This window comes from Cebus imitator, unplaced genomic scaffold (assembly GCF_001604975.1).
Source record: "Cebus imitator isolate Cc_AM_T3 unplaced genomic scaffold, Cebus_imitator-1.0 Scaffold5, whole genome shotgun sequence".
Taxonomy (NCBI): Eukaryota; Metazoa; Chordata; class Mammalia; order Primates; family Cebidae; genus Cebus; species Cebus imitator.
In genome coordinates, this window is record NW_016107320.1 from 13,969,665 (window position 1) to 13,981,771 (window position 12,107).

A 12,107-nucleotide genomic window follows, 5' to 3' on the forward strand; every position below is an offset into this window, starting at 1 on the left:
TGCCTGTAATCCCAGCTACTCAGGAAGCTGAGGAAGGAGAAGTGCGTGAGCCTGGGTGGTAGAGGTTGTAGTGAGCCGAGCTTGAGCCACTGCACTCCACCCTGGGCAACAGCGTGAGACTCTGTCTCAAAAAACAAACAAACAAACAAATAGTAAACACATAAACCAAAACAAGTATTTATTTTCATTTTCATATATTATGTACTGTACATAATTGTATGTGATGTACTTTCATATGACTGGTAGCACTGTAGGCTTAGATACTTCTGAAGTCATTCACCCTTTGCTCTTGTTTACCCTGTGAGCTCTCAGTTTCATCATTTTTACTGGCAACAGAAGTCTTCCTTTGCTGTGAGCCTCAAATGTATCAAATGTTTGTGCATGTGTGTGTGTGTTTTTATTTGGCACTCTATGCAAGGAATGGAAAGGAAAAATTGTTTTACCAGCTCACTCTGCTAGCTTACCTAGGGAGCAGTCTAGCTTTTAATTTACAAAATGTTGTCTTTAACAATGAATAAAAAACAAAAAGTTGGGGTGTGAAGGTCAGAATCAGACATTCAAAGTCAAATCTATGTTCTATGTTTAGATATAGCTAATCTGTCTTTTTTTCTGAACAAATTTATATTCTATGTTCAGAAAAAGCAAATCTGTGTTTTTTGGATACTCTCCTCATTGCAGGATTTGAAATGAGCACTTTTTATGGATGAAATATATGGGTAAATAAAAATATTATTTATTTGCATCTATGTTCAGTGACTTTGGACATTATTTTATTTATTAGTAATTAGTCTCACTCTGTCACTCAGGCTGGAGTGCAATGGCATGATCTCAGCATCTCCACTCACTACAACCTCTGCCTCCTGGGTTCAAGCGATTCTCCTGCCTCAGCCTCCTGAGTAGCTGGGACTATAGGCATGCACTGCCACACTCAGCTAATTTTTGTATTTTTAGTAGAGACAGGGTTTCACCATGTTGGCCAGGCTCATCTTGAACTCCTGAACTTGTGATCTGCCTGCCTCATCCTCCCAAAGTGCTGGGACTAAAGGCTTGAGCCACTGCACCAGGCCAGTAATGAGTATTTTAAAGAGCTAATACTAATTATAAAATGGCCTGATTTTCATTTGTGAAGTTTGCAAGTTTTCTTAGTACTAACTTGAGACATTCTTTTCAATTCTTTTTTAGATCCAACTCAGAAGGCAGCACTCAGACATATGCCAGCCAGTAAGTAGTTTAGAAGGTGTTTTTAAGTTGCATGTTGAAAATTGAGAATTTATTGATAATTCACAATTTATTTCTAAATATTTTTGAACAATGTCAATTGGTAAAGCAATGCACTAAAATCCAGACTGCTCATCTGGATTTTAATTTGGTTTCTAATAAATTAGTCCTTTCTTCATTTAATAAATTACTACTGGAATTCTTTTCTAAGGAAACAAGGAATAAAATAGCTGATTCTCAAATGAGATAAGACATACATAATTAGTAAAGGAAAGAATGTATAGTGCCTAGAAATTACCCAGCTTGTGTTATACAGCCATGTGCTTCATAACAATGTTTTGGTAAATGAGAAACAACACGTATGATGGTGGTTCCATAGTTTATGTTGAAGCTGAAAGGTTCCTATAGCTTAGTGACGTCATAGCCATCACAACATCAGAGAGCAATGCATTATTCACTTGTTTGTGGTGATGCTGGTATGAACAAACCTACTGTGCTTTGCAAAAGCCTCCTTGTGGAGGTCATGCTTTACCCTCCTGTGTGATCAATTTTTGTAATAACTGTTACACTGGAATTCATAGGAAGCATGAATTGGTGTCCTTATCCTATACATGAGGCTCCTGTTTCTCTGTGTGATGATTTTTCCATCCAAATTCCTAAGCCAATTTAAGTGCTCAGGGTTCCTGTGCCTCTTGGTTTTCCTTTTTCATCTCTTCTTCTGAAGCAATTTCCCTGATGCATCTCTACGTCTGGTGGCTACAGCTTTAAGTATCCCCATTTCATGGGTGGTTATGGCCTTTCAGGGCTTCCAGGTTTAGAAAACGAGGTCAGCTCTAACTTTCCAGAAGTTCTCAACTCTTGATAAGTTGATGTAGCTTATGCAGCTGACATATGAACCCACGAAGTCATTCAGATTTAGTTTGTATTTACCTTTTGCATTTTCAATTCTCTCTCTCCTTTTAACTATCACTAGAAATGACCCTTTCTTTTGAAAAATTTTAGTAAATAGTAGTGTTGTTTTTGCACTATTTCTCTATGTGTGGGATAAGGGGGAAATTACCACACCTCCCCATCAGCTCAGTCTTCTTGACATTAGTGTGGATTTGAATCACAACCTGTAGCAATTTATTTTTAATGGATAGACTCTGAAGGCCAGAATCAGGCATTTAAAATAAAGTATATATTCTGTGCTAGAAAGTGAAAAGGAAAAAAATCTGTTTTCTTGTTCCTCTGCTTAGTTGAAGATTTGAAATTTAAGCGTTTTATGAACATTGTATATGAATAAATAAAACCTTCGCTTTGTTTACATATGCTAATTTAGTAGTCTTTTGACATTATTCATCAGTGGTGATTCTTGGTATAGAAGAATTAGCACAGGTTATAAAATGATCTAACATTCATTCATTATGGAGGCACATTATTGTTGAGTATTAATGTGGAAACATTATCTTTTTGCTTTCTTTTAGAACCAGATCAGAAAGCACCAGTCAAGCTGATACTAGCAAGTAAGTAAATTAGGAGGCATTTTTTTTTTACAATAAATATGTGTTAAAAATTGAGATGAACAAATTGATAATTAACAGTTACTTGCTAACTATTAACTGAATCGACACAATTAGTAAGGTACTATACCTTAAAACAACCTATTTGCTGATCTAGTAACTAGTGAGTATTTATAAGTCAATCTCTTCTTTCCTGCAGTTTAGTCAATATGTGTTGGGAGTTTATTTCTGGGAAACAAAGGAAAACAAATTTGGTGAAATATTTAAGGAGCTAATTCATAAAAAGGATTCTTTTGTATTCTTTATCTTGGAGCATACAAAGGGGAAGTTTACTTTTTTATTTGGAGATGGTACAACTAGAAACTAATATGTATGCTGATGAATAACTGAGTGAATGCTCACATGGGTAGCTTGAGAAGAATTTGTTGGGAAAAAAAAAGGACCACAAAGGAACAAAAATTCCACATCTTTCATAGCCTCTCAGTATTACTAGGTCCCTCTCCATTTCCTGAAAGGTGGATGTCTTTTTATAATAATCCAATAAGTATTTAGTTCCCCACACCCAGCAACTGTGGATTTTAGGTTCTTCTGCAGATACAAAATGCTTTGAAGTTTTTACTGCTTCCTCTCTGAGTTATGGTTTTTATATACATTTATAGGGGGCTGATGTTATTCTTTCTAGTTTCCTCCAAGCCCGCTACTATTCCCAAACACATCCAAATCCACAGGGCAAACTCTCTAAGCTGCACAACATGATCGTATGATTTCTTTTGTTCCAGAAGAAATTTACCTCTTCAATAAGAATACCTGCTTTTCTCATTTTAATCTTTCTCATTATTATTATTTTTTCCTTACAATGACACTTCGGAGTCATGAGTTTGTCTTTAAAATGTTGGTTTTTATTATCATCCCCTTTCTTATTATTGTGACCAAGGGAGTTACCATATAGGGCTCAGGCCCACCAAGTCTCGGTGACCTTTTTCTCTTATTATATTGTCATCTCAGATAATAACGGCCATGTCTATCTTGCTTAGGATTGTATAGCTAGCATGTAGAAGAATTCTTGGTTTGTATTGTAAGTGATCAATAAATATTTGTTGAAGGAATGAATGAATGATTACCTTTGATTTTCACACATACAGAGGCAACCAAACACAAACACAAACACAAAGGTAAATAGACAAATACATAGACGTGTGCATGTATGCACACACATACTCATCCATATATCCTTGATGATATTGTAGCTTCCTCCATTTTTTCTTCTCTCAGTATATCATCTCTCATCCTGAAACCCTATTAACATAATACATCTCTCCCAGCGTTGTTATTTACCTCCATTCAGTGAGGGGTGATAGCATCACCCATAGGAAAATGTACATGTCAATAGAAATCATTTAATTTGGAATGTTAAACCACTGGACTAGCCTTCTGGCTTAGCATGCACCAGGGAATAATTTCAGAATAATTATTCGTTTGAATTTTAATAACATCACTTGACATGGTGGCTGTGCTTTAGTGACATGACATCCACCATAGTTTTCATGTCATGTATCTTTGAAATAATCTTTAACTGGTGGGAGGTCAGTAAAAAGGTTATTGAAGCCAAAGAAAGCAGAGAGGTGGAATGAATTCCAGTGAAGCAGGATATTTCCCTGACCCCTTCAGGGGACTCATGACAGGGGTGGTTTGTTTACTCAGCCAGCTGCTCTCAACTCCTTGTAGGAGGGAGCTCACGGGTGAAGGAGGTGGGAACTGGAGTGCAGGGGCGCTGAAACCAGCTGGCCATTTTAGCCCTGGCCTCGTGGGATCAAACTCCGCTCATTGGGACCCAGTGTGTTCCACCACTTGGGAGGGAGCATGCAGGCGAGCAGGTGCAGGAGTGAGAGCGAGCACTTTTGGGTGCTGGCAGGAGGGAAATCTGTGCAGGCCCTGCAGCAGCATCCAGGCAGGGTGCCTGTGACTTCCAAAACCCCAGAGGGCGTGGTACAGTGCTCTTTTAGCTTGGATGGCTTAAGTGTTAATAGCTCAGCAGGCCCTCTGCCTTTTCGAGTGAGGTGGCTGCTCTCCACCAGTAAGGACAAAAGGGACAGTGTGACAGCCTTTTGTATTCACACTCGTGGCTCCCAAACTCTTGTTTGGCATCCAGGAAAAATGAGGTTACATGAATGGATTGAAGGATGGTAAATGTGGGGGATTTTATTGAATGATGAAAGTGGCTCTTAGTGAGAAGGGGAGCTGAGAAAAGGATGGGCGGGTAATCTTCCCCTCAAGTCTGACCACCTCCGGCTGGACTCTTCCCTGAAGTTATGCCGTCAAACTGTCCCTCTGAAGTCAAGCCGCTTCTCTCCAACATCCATTCGTAGTCCTTGACGTCCAGCTGCCTCTTCTCTCTGCTGACTGAGTCTCGGGTCTTTACAGGCACAGGATGGGACAGGGTGGGGCCGTGGGTGGTTTAGGAAAAGGCAATATTTGAGTGGGAAAACAGAGGAGAGGTTCTCTCTTTGGGCTGCGGTGTCAGGCTTTCGGCTTGAGGGTGGAGCTTTTGCCAGGGACCCGCCCTTTTCTGACTAGAATTTCTCTGCCTCCTGTCTCCAACACCAGTATGGGTCACATTAGTACCACTTTAGTGTACTTATTTAAAATGTCTAAATTCTTTCAATATTTCTAGTCTTTTCCTAAGCAACAAAAGAATCTTTGACAATTTATCAGCAAACTCTAAACATTACTCTCGCATGTTATTGTCATTTGGCTTTTAGCTCCTTCCAGGTTTTTACCTACAGAGTCCTACCTTCCACTATTATTATTACTATTATAATCATTTTTATATTAAATTAATACCTGCTAGAATCTTAAAACATATTTATCAATTGCTTTGTTCTCACTATTTATTGTTGAATCCATTGATTTTTCATTATGGGTTTAGTTTCCTTTTTTTCTCAAGTACAACACTTTTAGTTTCAGCTTGGTGATTATGCATTATCAACATTTTGTGTTAAATGCCTGAACCATCCTTTTTTTATTCCACACTTAATTTTGAATGATAGCTTAGGTGGTAACAGACTCCTAGCTAAGGACTTTTCTGAAAGTGTCTTGTAGCATTCTGTTGCTGTAATGTGCCATGTACTGTCAGCGATGAGAACTTGGTTGTCAGTCTCATTATTTATTCCCCCTGCCATTAATGTGGTTTTTTTTCCCTAGGTGGCTTCTAAGATTTCCTTTTTGTCCTGAATGTTTTGTTATTTTGTGATGATATATTCTGATATAATTTGTTTTTATTTAGACAGCTCTGGATTCAATGTAGTCTTTAGATATCGGAATTCAGGTTGTTAATTCTAAAAAATTAAATCAGTCATTATGTCTTCAATTGTTGACTCTTATTCTTTCTCTTTTCTCCATTGGAAATAACTATATTCAGGAGGGTCTTCTCATTTTAGCTTCCGCGTTTCTTTCTTTCTTTCTTTTTTTTTTTTTTGAGATGGAGTCTTGCTCTGTCACACAGGCTGGAGTGCAGTGGCCCAATGTCAGCTCACTGCAACCTCTGTCTCCTGGGTTCAAGCAATTCTCTGCTTCAGCTTTCCAAGTAGTTGGGATTACAGGCACCTGCCATCATGCCTGGCTAATTTTTGTATTTTTAGTAGAGGCAGGGTTTCACTATCTTGGCCAGGCTGGTCTTAAACTCCTGACCTTGTGATCCAACTGCCTCGGCCTCCCAAGGTTCTGGGATTACAGGCAAGAGCCACTGTGCCCGGCCTAGCCTCCCTGTTTTTTAACTGGGCTCTTCATGTATTATTATGCCTTTCTACTTCTCTATCTGACATTGTTTCACTTCCTTATATCAGTTTCCAAATCCTCCATTTTCTTAATAGCTATTTTTTTTTTTTGCCTCATTCCTGCCTTGATCTGTGTGGAGGTCCTAAAAATTTCCATTTTGAAGATTTTTATATTATCTGTTCATCTCAATGTGTGAATTTTTGTTTTGCTATTTTAGATTTATAAGCTCATCCTCAAGGGCAGTGAATGTTCTCATGGGAATTCTGCATGCCCTGAGTTGTAGAGGCATGCATTGAGAGGAGAGTATTTCAGGTTTGCTTCTCCTGGGGCATGAATGTGGCAGTGTTTTCCATGCTTGCTCTCTGATTTGTGGGTGGTGGAATTCAGCAGTTGAGGTCTGGTGCAGGCCTGTGATTCCTGCATCTCTAGATGATCCTTTGCTTTCTAAGTGGCTGAGAAAAGTTGCTATTGTGTTCTGAAGTGCAGTGGTCACAGCTTTTATTATTTCCATTAAAGACTATCAGGCTTGGGAAACAGCTCCATTCCAGCTTTCTAGCACGTAAAGATCCATGCCCTCAACTCCTTCCAAGTTAGGTTTATGAAAACCATATCTTTTAGGGTATAAGTAATTCAGCTTTAGCTCTTGGTTTCCCTCTGAGCTTCTAATTTCTTTCTTTTTTTTAATGATAGAAGGAAAACACATTGTGACTGTCAATCTTAGTTATGTACACATTTTTTGTCGTCTTCAGCTTTTTTTTTTTCTATGTATCTAAAAGAAAGGATATGTTTTCCTGTTAGTCCAGTCTGCCAAATTGGTCAGAAGTAAATGTAAGTTTTAATTTACAAACTGCTGCAATTTATATATCAAGAAATACAAAACTAACTTGGAGGCTGAAGGACAGCTTTAGAAATTTGCAGTTAAATTTACATTAACTTAGAAGTAATTTGAAAAACTTCTGCTATCTTGATACTGTTCTCTAGTAGAGAATTTACATTTTGTACTATATGTTGCATTTGGTGTTTCAGGAAAAAAGAATGCTACTTATTTGCATGCCCCAAGTATTTAAATAATTAGTTTTGGTGGTGTAAAATGGCAAGCTCTTAGTATTAACTTTTAGATATTGTTTTTAATTTATTTTTAGATCCGAATCAGAAGATAGTGCCCAAGCATATACTAGCAGGTAATCAAGACAGAAAGTATTACTTATAAATAAGTATGTTGAAAATTCAGAATGAAAAATTTGATAATTCATAAATAATTGCTCGATATTTTTGAGAAGCCACAATTGATAATATTTCTCATTCTAGAACAAGTTTTAATTCAATTAATCTTTTTTCTTCAGTTGACTAAATTTTTGTTGATTGTCTACTCTTGTGTTATACAAGAAATAAGCTAGTGAAATTTAATAAGATACAAATATTTATAATTACTTTGTGAAACTAAATCGTAAGCTGAACATTTTGCGTCGTTTATTTTTTTGGGATACACAAAGGAGAAATATTATTTTTTCAGGTTGCATTTACACCCACAAAAACTCAATGTGAATAACTGAGTCAATGATTATTTCCACTTAGGAAGAGTTTAGGAGACAGGATTATAAACACACTAAAATTCTACATTTGCCACAGACCCGCAATGCTCCACACCTGTGTTAACAAGGGTTCTCTGAATTCATTTTAAGCTTTTGGTTTTCTACATCCCACAGTTGTGGTTTTGCAATCCTTCTGAAGTTATCAAATATGTACTGGTATGTTCATCATGCATTCTTCATTTTACAGTTTTTATTTTCTTGTATTGTCTAGTATTTTTTCCTAAAGTGACCTTTTTGAGTTATATTCAACCCACTGCTATTCCAAAATATCCTTTATACCCACAGGTGAAATTTTCTAGGCTATACCACAACATTATATAGTTCCTGTTTTCCCTGATGAAGGCACCCCATCCGTTAGGAAAGCTACAGTATTTGTCTCCTTTATCCTTTCTGTTGTTCTTTGATGTCTCCTAACATAAGCACCCTTTTACAGACATCAGTTACTTTTTCTAAGCTATGTTTGAGAAAAAGGCTGATTTTCTTTGTTTTCTCCACTCTGTCACTGTCACCAAGTGAGTTGTGGTAGAGTGCTCAAACACTGCAATTCTCCCAATCTTCTGCTCACCTAGAAGCATGAATCTCCTTTCAGCCTCTGAGATCACTTGAGGGTCATGTCCATGCTTATTTTCCCTACCTGTTTATACGTAGTATCTTGCAGAGTTAATGCTCAATAAATACTTGCCTAACGAATGAGTGGTTACTCTTGAAGCTCGCATATGCATGTATAATTCTTAGTGGTGTAAGCACTCTAATTGTTCCCTTACATTATCTCTCCTCATAAAATATGCCATAATCATATCATTATCATTCTCTTTAAGAAGTAATAAGTTCAGCTAGATTGAGGGATAGATAAGGGTATCATCCATAGGATAATATACACTGGATTTGGGGAGTATAATTTGGAATGTTAACCCATTATTCTAACTTTGTGTTTAGCATAACTAGAAAAGTATTCTGTGGTTATTCTTTCATTTAAACTTAGTAGGCTAAGCACACATAGTTGCTGTTCTTTACTGTTATAGGGCTTACTGCATTTTCTTGATATTTCTGTTCTTTTTACATTTATATTTTTAGTGTTTTTATTGTTGTTGGGAAGCCAGTGGAAGATGTTGGTAGAGCCAATTCCTTGGGTAAACACAGTGAAACAATAATTTTTTTTTTACATCCAGAAATCTAATGGGTGCACATGTCAGTAGACTCATACACCTATAAATACAAATCTTTTTATTGGTTTGGGAAGTAACTAATTATATTAAATAAGAAAGTCTCCCCGGTCAGAGTAGCAGGAAAAATCAACAGTAAGGTTTGAAGATACAAAATAGCAAAGGTAGGGAAAGGATGGGAGAAGTAAAATTACGCATTATCACTGAATATTCTCACTCATCTTATTATATATCTTCTTTATAAATTAATCTTGATTAATTTGTCTTCAGTTCATTCTTTTTCTCTCCCATTCTTTTAGTTGGGGGATTAGAAATAAGGAACCTGTGGACATAAAAATGGAAAAGATTAGGTATGGTGGTTCACACTACAAAATGTTGTAATCCCAGCATTTTGGGAAGCCAAAGTGGGAGGACTGCTTGAGGTCAGGAGTTCAAGACCAGTCTGGGCAGCAAAGTGAAATCCCATTTCTACAAAGAAACAGGAAAAATTGGCTGGGGCTGTAGCCTTAGATATTTAGGAGGCTGAGGTAGGAGGCTATTTGGGCCCCAAGGAGGTTGAGGCTGAAGTGAGCCATGATCATATTCCTATGCTCTAACCTGGGTGACAAAGTGAGACTCTGTCTCTAAAAAAAAAAAAAAAAAGAAAAAAAGGAAAAGACGTTCAAGAATTTTAAATTTGAATTTTGGTAGTAATTAGTATAAAAATACAAGTTTGGCAATATTTCTTTTTTAGTACCACTTTGAAGGGAAAGAGGAAGAAATTGCCATAACAAATAAATATAACATAACTTTGACAGGTTGTATTATGTCAACCTAAAAATGTTATTTCCTTATTTACTTAGATCCAAATCACAGGAAAATACCCAAACACAAAGCAGTAGGTAAGTACATTAGAAGATGTTTCTTGAAATGAATACATGTATGAAATTAAAATAAAATTCATAATCCACAATTAATTTCTAAGTATGGATTGGGTAGATGAATTGGTAAAGTGCTGCACCACTAAACAACCTGTCTTTATTTTATTTATTTATTTATTTTTTTTTTTTGAGACAGAGTCTCAAGCAGGTTGAGGTACAATGTTGTGATCTCAGGTCACTGCAACCTCCTCCTCCTAGGTTCAAGTGATTCTCCTGCCTCAGCATTCTGAGTAGCTGGAATTATAGGCATGTACCACCATGACCGCCTAATTTGTGTAGTTTTAGTAGAGACGGAGTTTCACCAGGTTGGCCAGGTTGGTCTTGAACTCCTGACCTTAGGCAATTTGCCCTCCTCAGCTTCCCAAAGTGCTGGGTTTATAAGCGTGAGCCATCATGTCCAGCCTAACTGACCTATATTTAAATGACCAATCTTTACTAATCTTGTTACTAATGAGTATTTAAATAACTTAGTCTTTTTATTTTTCTTCAGTTTAGTAAAGGTCTCTTAAGTTTATTGAGAACTTGCTCTTGTTGATAGAATGGAGTTAAAGAGTCGTACCTAACAAGATGTAAGATCTGTAAATTTGTTTATAAAACAAATTTGTAATCAGGACCATTTTATCCCTTAGGCAGCATATACTACAGTGCTTTGGGTCTATGGGTTTTCAAAGAACAAAAGGCTAAAATACTGTTTACAACACACACGTGCGCACACACACAAACTGGCTGCAAGGTATTAAAAAAGGTAAATTAATGTGAACTTAAATTTCTAAAAATATAAAGACATTAACTTGTTACATTTATAAATGTTTCATTAAAATTTAAAAAATGTTACATTTTCTCATTTACAAGTACTTCTGATTAAATATGATGGTTCTCTAGAAATCAAAGTATAAAGTAAATAAGTGACTCATGGTCAAATAATTTCACAAGCAAAATTGCAAACATCCTTTCAACAATTCTTTTTTCCCTGCCACATGAATTTTCCACTTTGCAGTACCCCACCTGCTTGTACAGTGGTAGGAGTTTGCTGTCAGTACCTTAAGCATGTGTTTTTGTTCTCCTCCACAGTAACTAATGGTTCCTTCAGAAGGCGATGGATAACATCGAGAGTCTCACTGAGAAATGAAAATTCTGTCTTTCCTTTCCTGGTCGCAGCTGAAGGAAACAATAAATTGGTGTGGATCAATTTGCATGCCAGTGTGTTTGTTTTTTCTTCCCTTTCCTTTACCCCCTGGGGCCGCAGTTCTGCACCTGCAGGGCCCATAAGAGTCATCCAAACTCATCTCAGCTGTCCCCATCCCCGCCTGACTCTGCGAGCTCTTCCCATGATCTCTTCTCTGGAGCTCTTCCACTACTCCTACCCCTGTGCCTCCTGCCCCATGCCACCCCCTCTGATGTACCACCTGGGGCCCTAGATGCGTCAGACCCTGCTCAGTCTTACTCAGGACAGGATCTGGGCAGTGTACTGTGTTCCTCCTCTTGGTCCTTCTCATGGGACTTGGCCGACTGCACACAGGTCCAGTACATCCAGATATTTGCCCTCCCCATCCTCCCCATGACCCCAGCTGGGCTTCTGAGGGAGGACAATTTGTTTCAAGGGTTGTACCTTCCCATCCAGGCCTCTCTACCCCCCACCTTTCTCTTGTCCCTTGGCCAAGTGACCCACAAGGTCAAGCCCAGAAGACAGAGAGGCAGCTTGTGAAGGACCCTTAGGCATGGGTCTTAAAGGCAAATGTGATTCCCTTATTAGAGTTTGGTATGAGACTTGATAAAATGAATTAGAGAAAGGTTCTTTATTTTTCCATTTTCTAAAATATTAAGATTTTCAATTAAATGTTTGTCAAAGTTTACCAGTGAAGCTCTCTGGGACTGGACTTTTTTTGTTTTGTTTTGTTTTGTTTTTTGGGGGAGGAAAATTCAATTTATTTAATAGAA

At 37.5% G+C, this 12,107-nt stretch overlaps 1 protein-coding gene across 2 annotated transcripts in view; it reads left to right on the plus strand.

Moving 5' to 3' along the window:
• ADAM32 (ADAM metallopeptidase domain 32) overlaps positions 1-11,364 on the plus strand; it is a 179,312-nt gene extending 167,948 nt beyond the window's left edge. Inside the window, exons 21-25 of one of the 2 annotated variants that reach the window (XM_037741420.1) lie at positions 1,183-1,221; positions 2,685-2,723; positions 7,637-7,675; positions 10,092-10,130; positions 11,241-11,364. In XM_037741420.1, coding sequence (XP_037597348.1) covers positions 1,183-1,221; positions 2,685-2,723; positions 7,637-7,675; positions 10,092-10,130; positions 11,241-11,247 — 163 coding nt within the window. In that variant the 3' untranslated portion in view covers positions 11,248-11,364. The remainder of the gene's footprint in view (positions 1-1,182; positions 1,222-2,684; positions 2,724-7,636; positions 7,676-10,091; positions 10,131-11,240) is intronic. The other variant, XM_037741423.1, reaches the window with a different exon arrangement.
• The last annotated feature ends 743 nt before the right edge of the window (positions 11,365-12,107 follow it).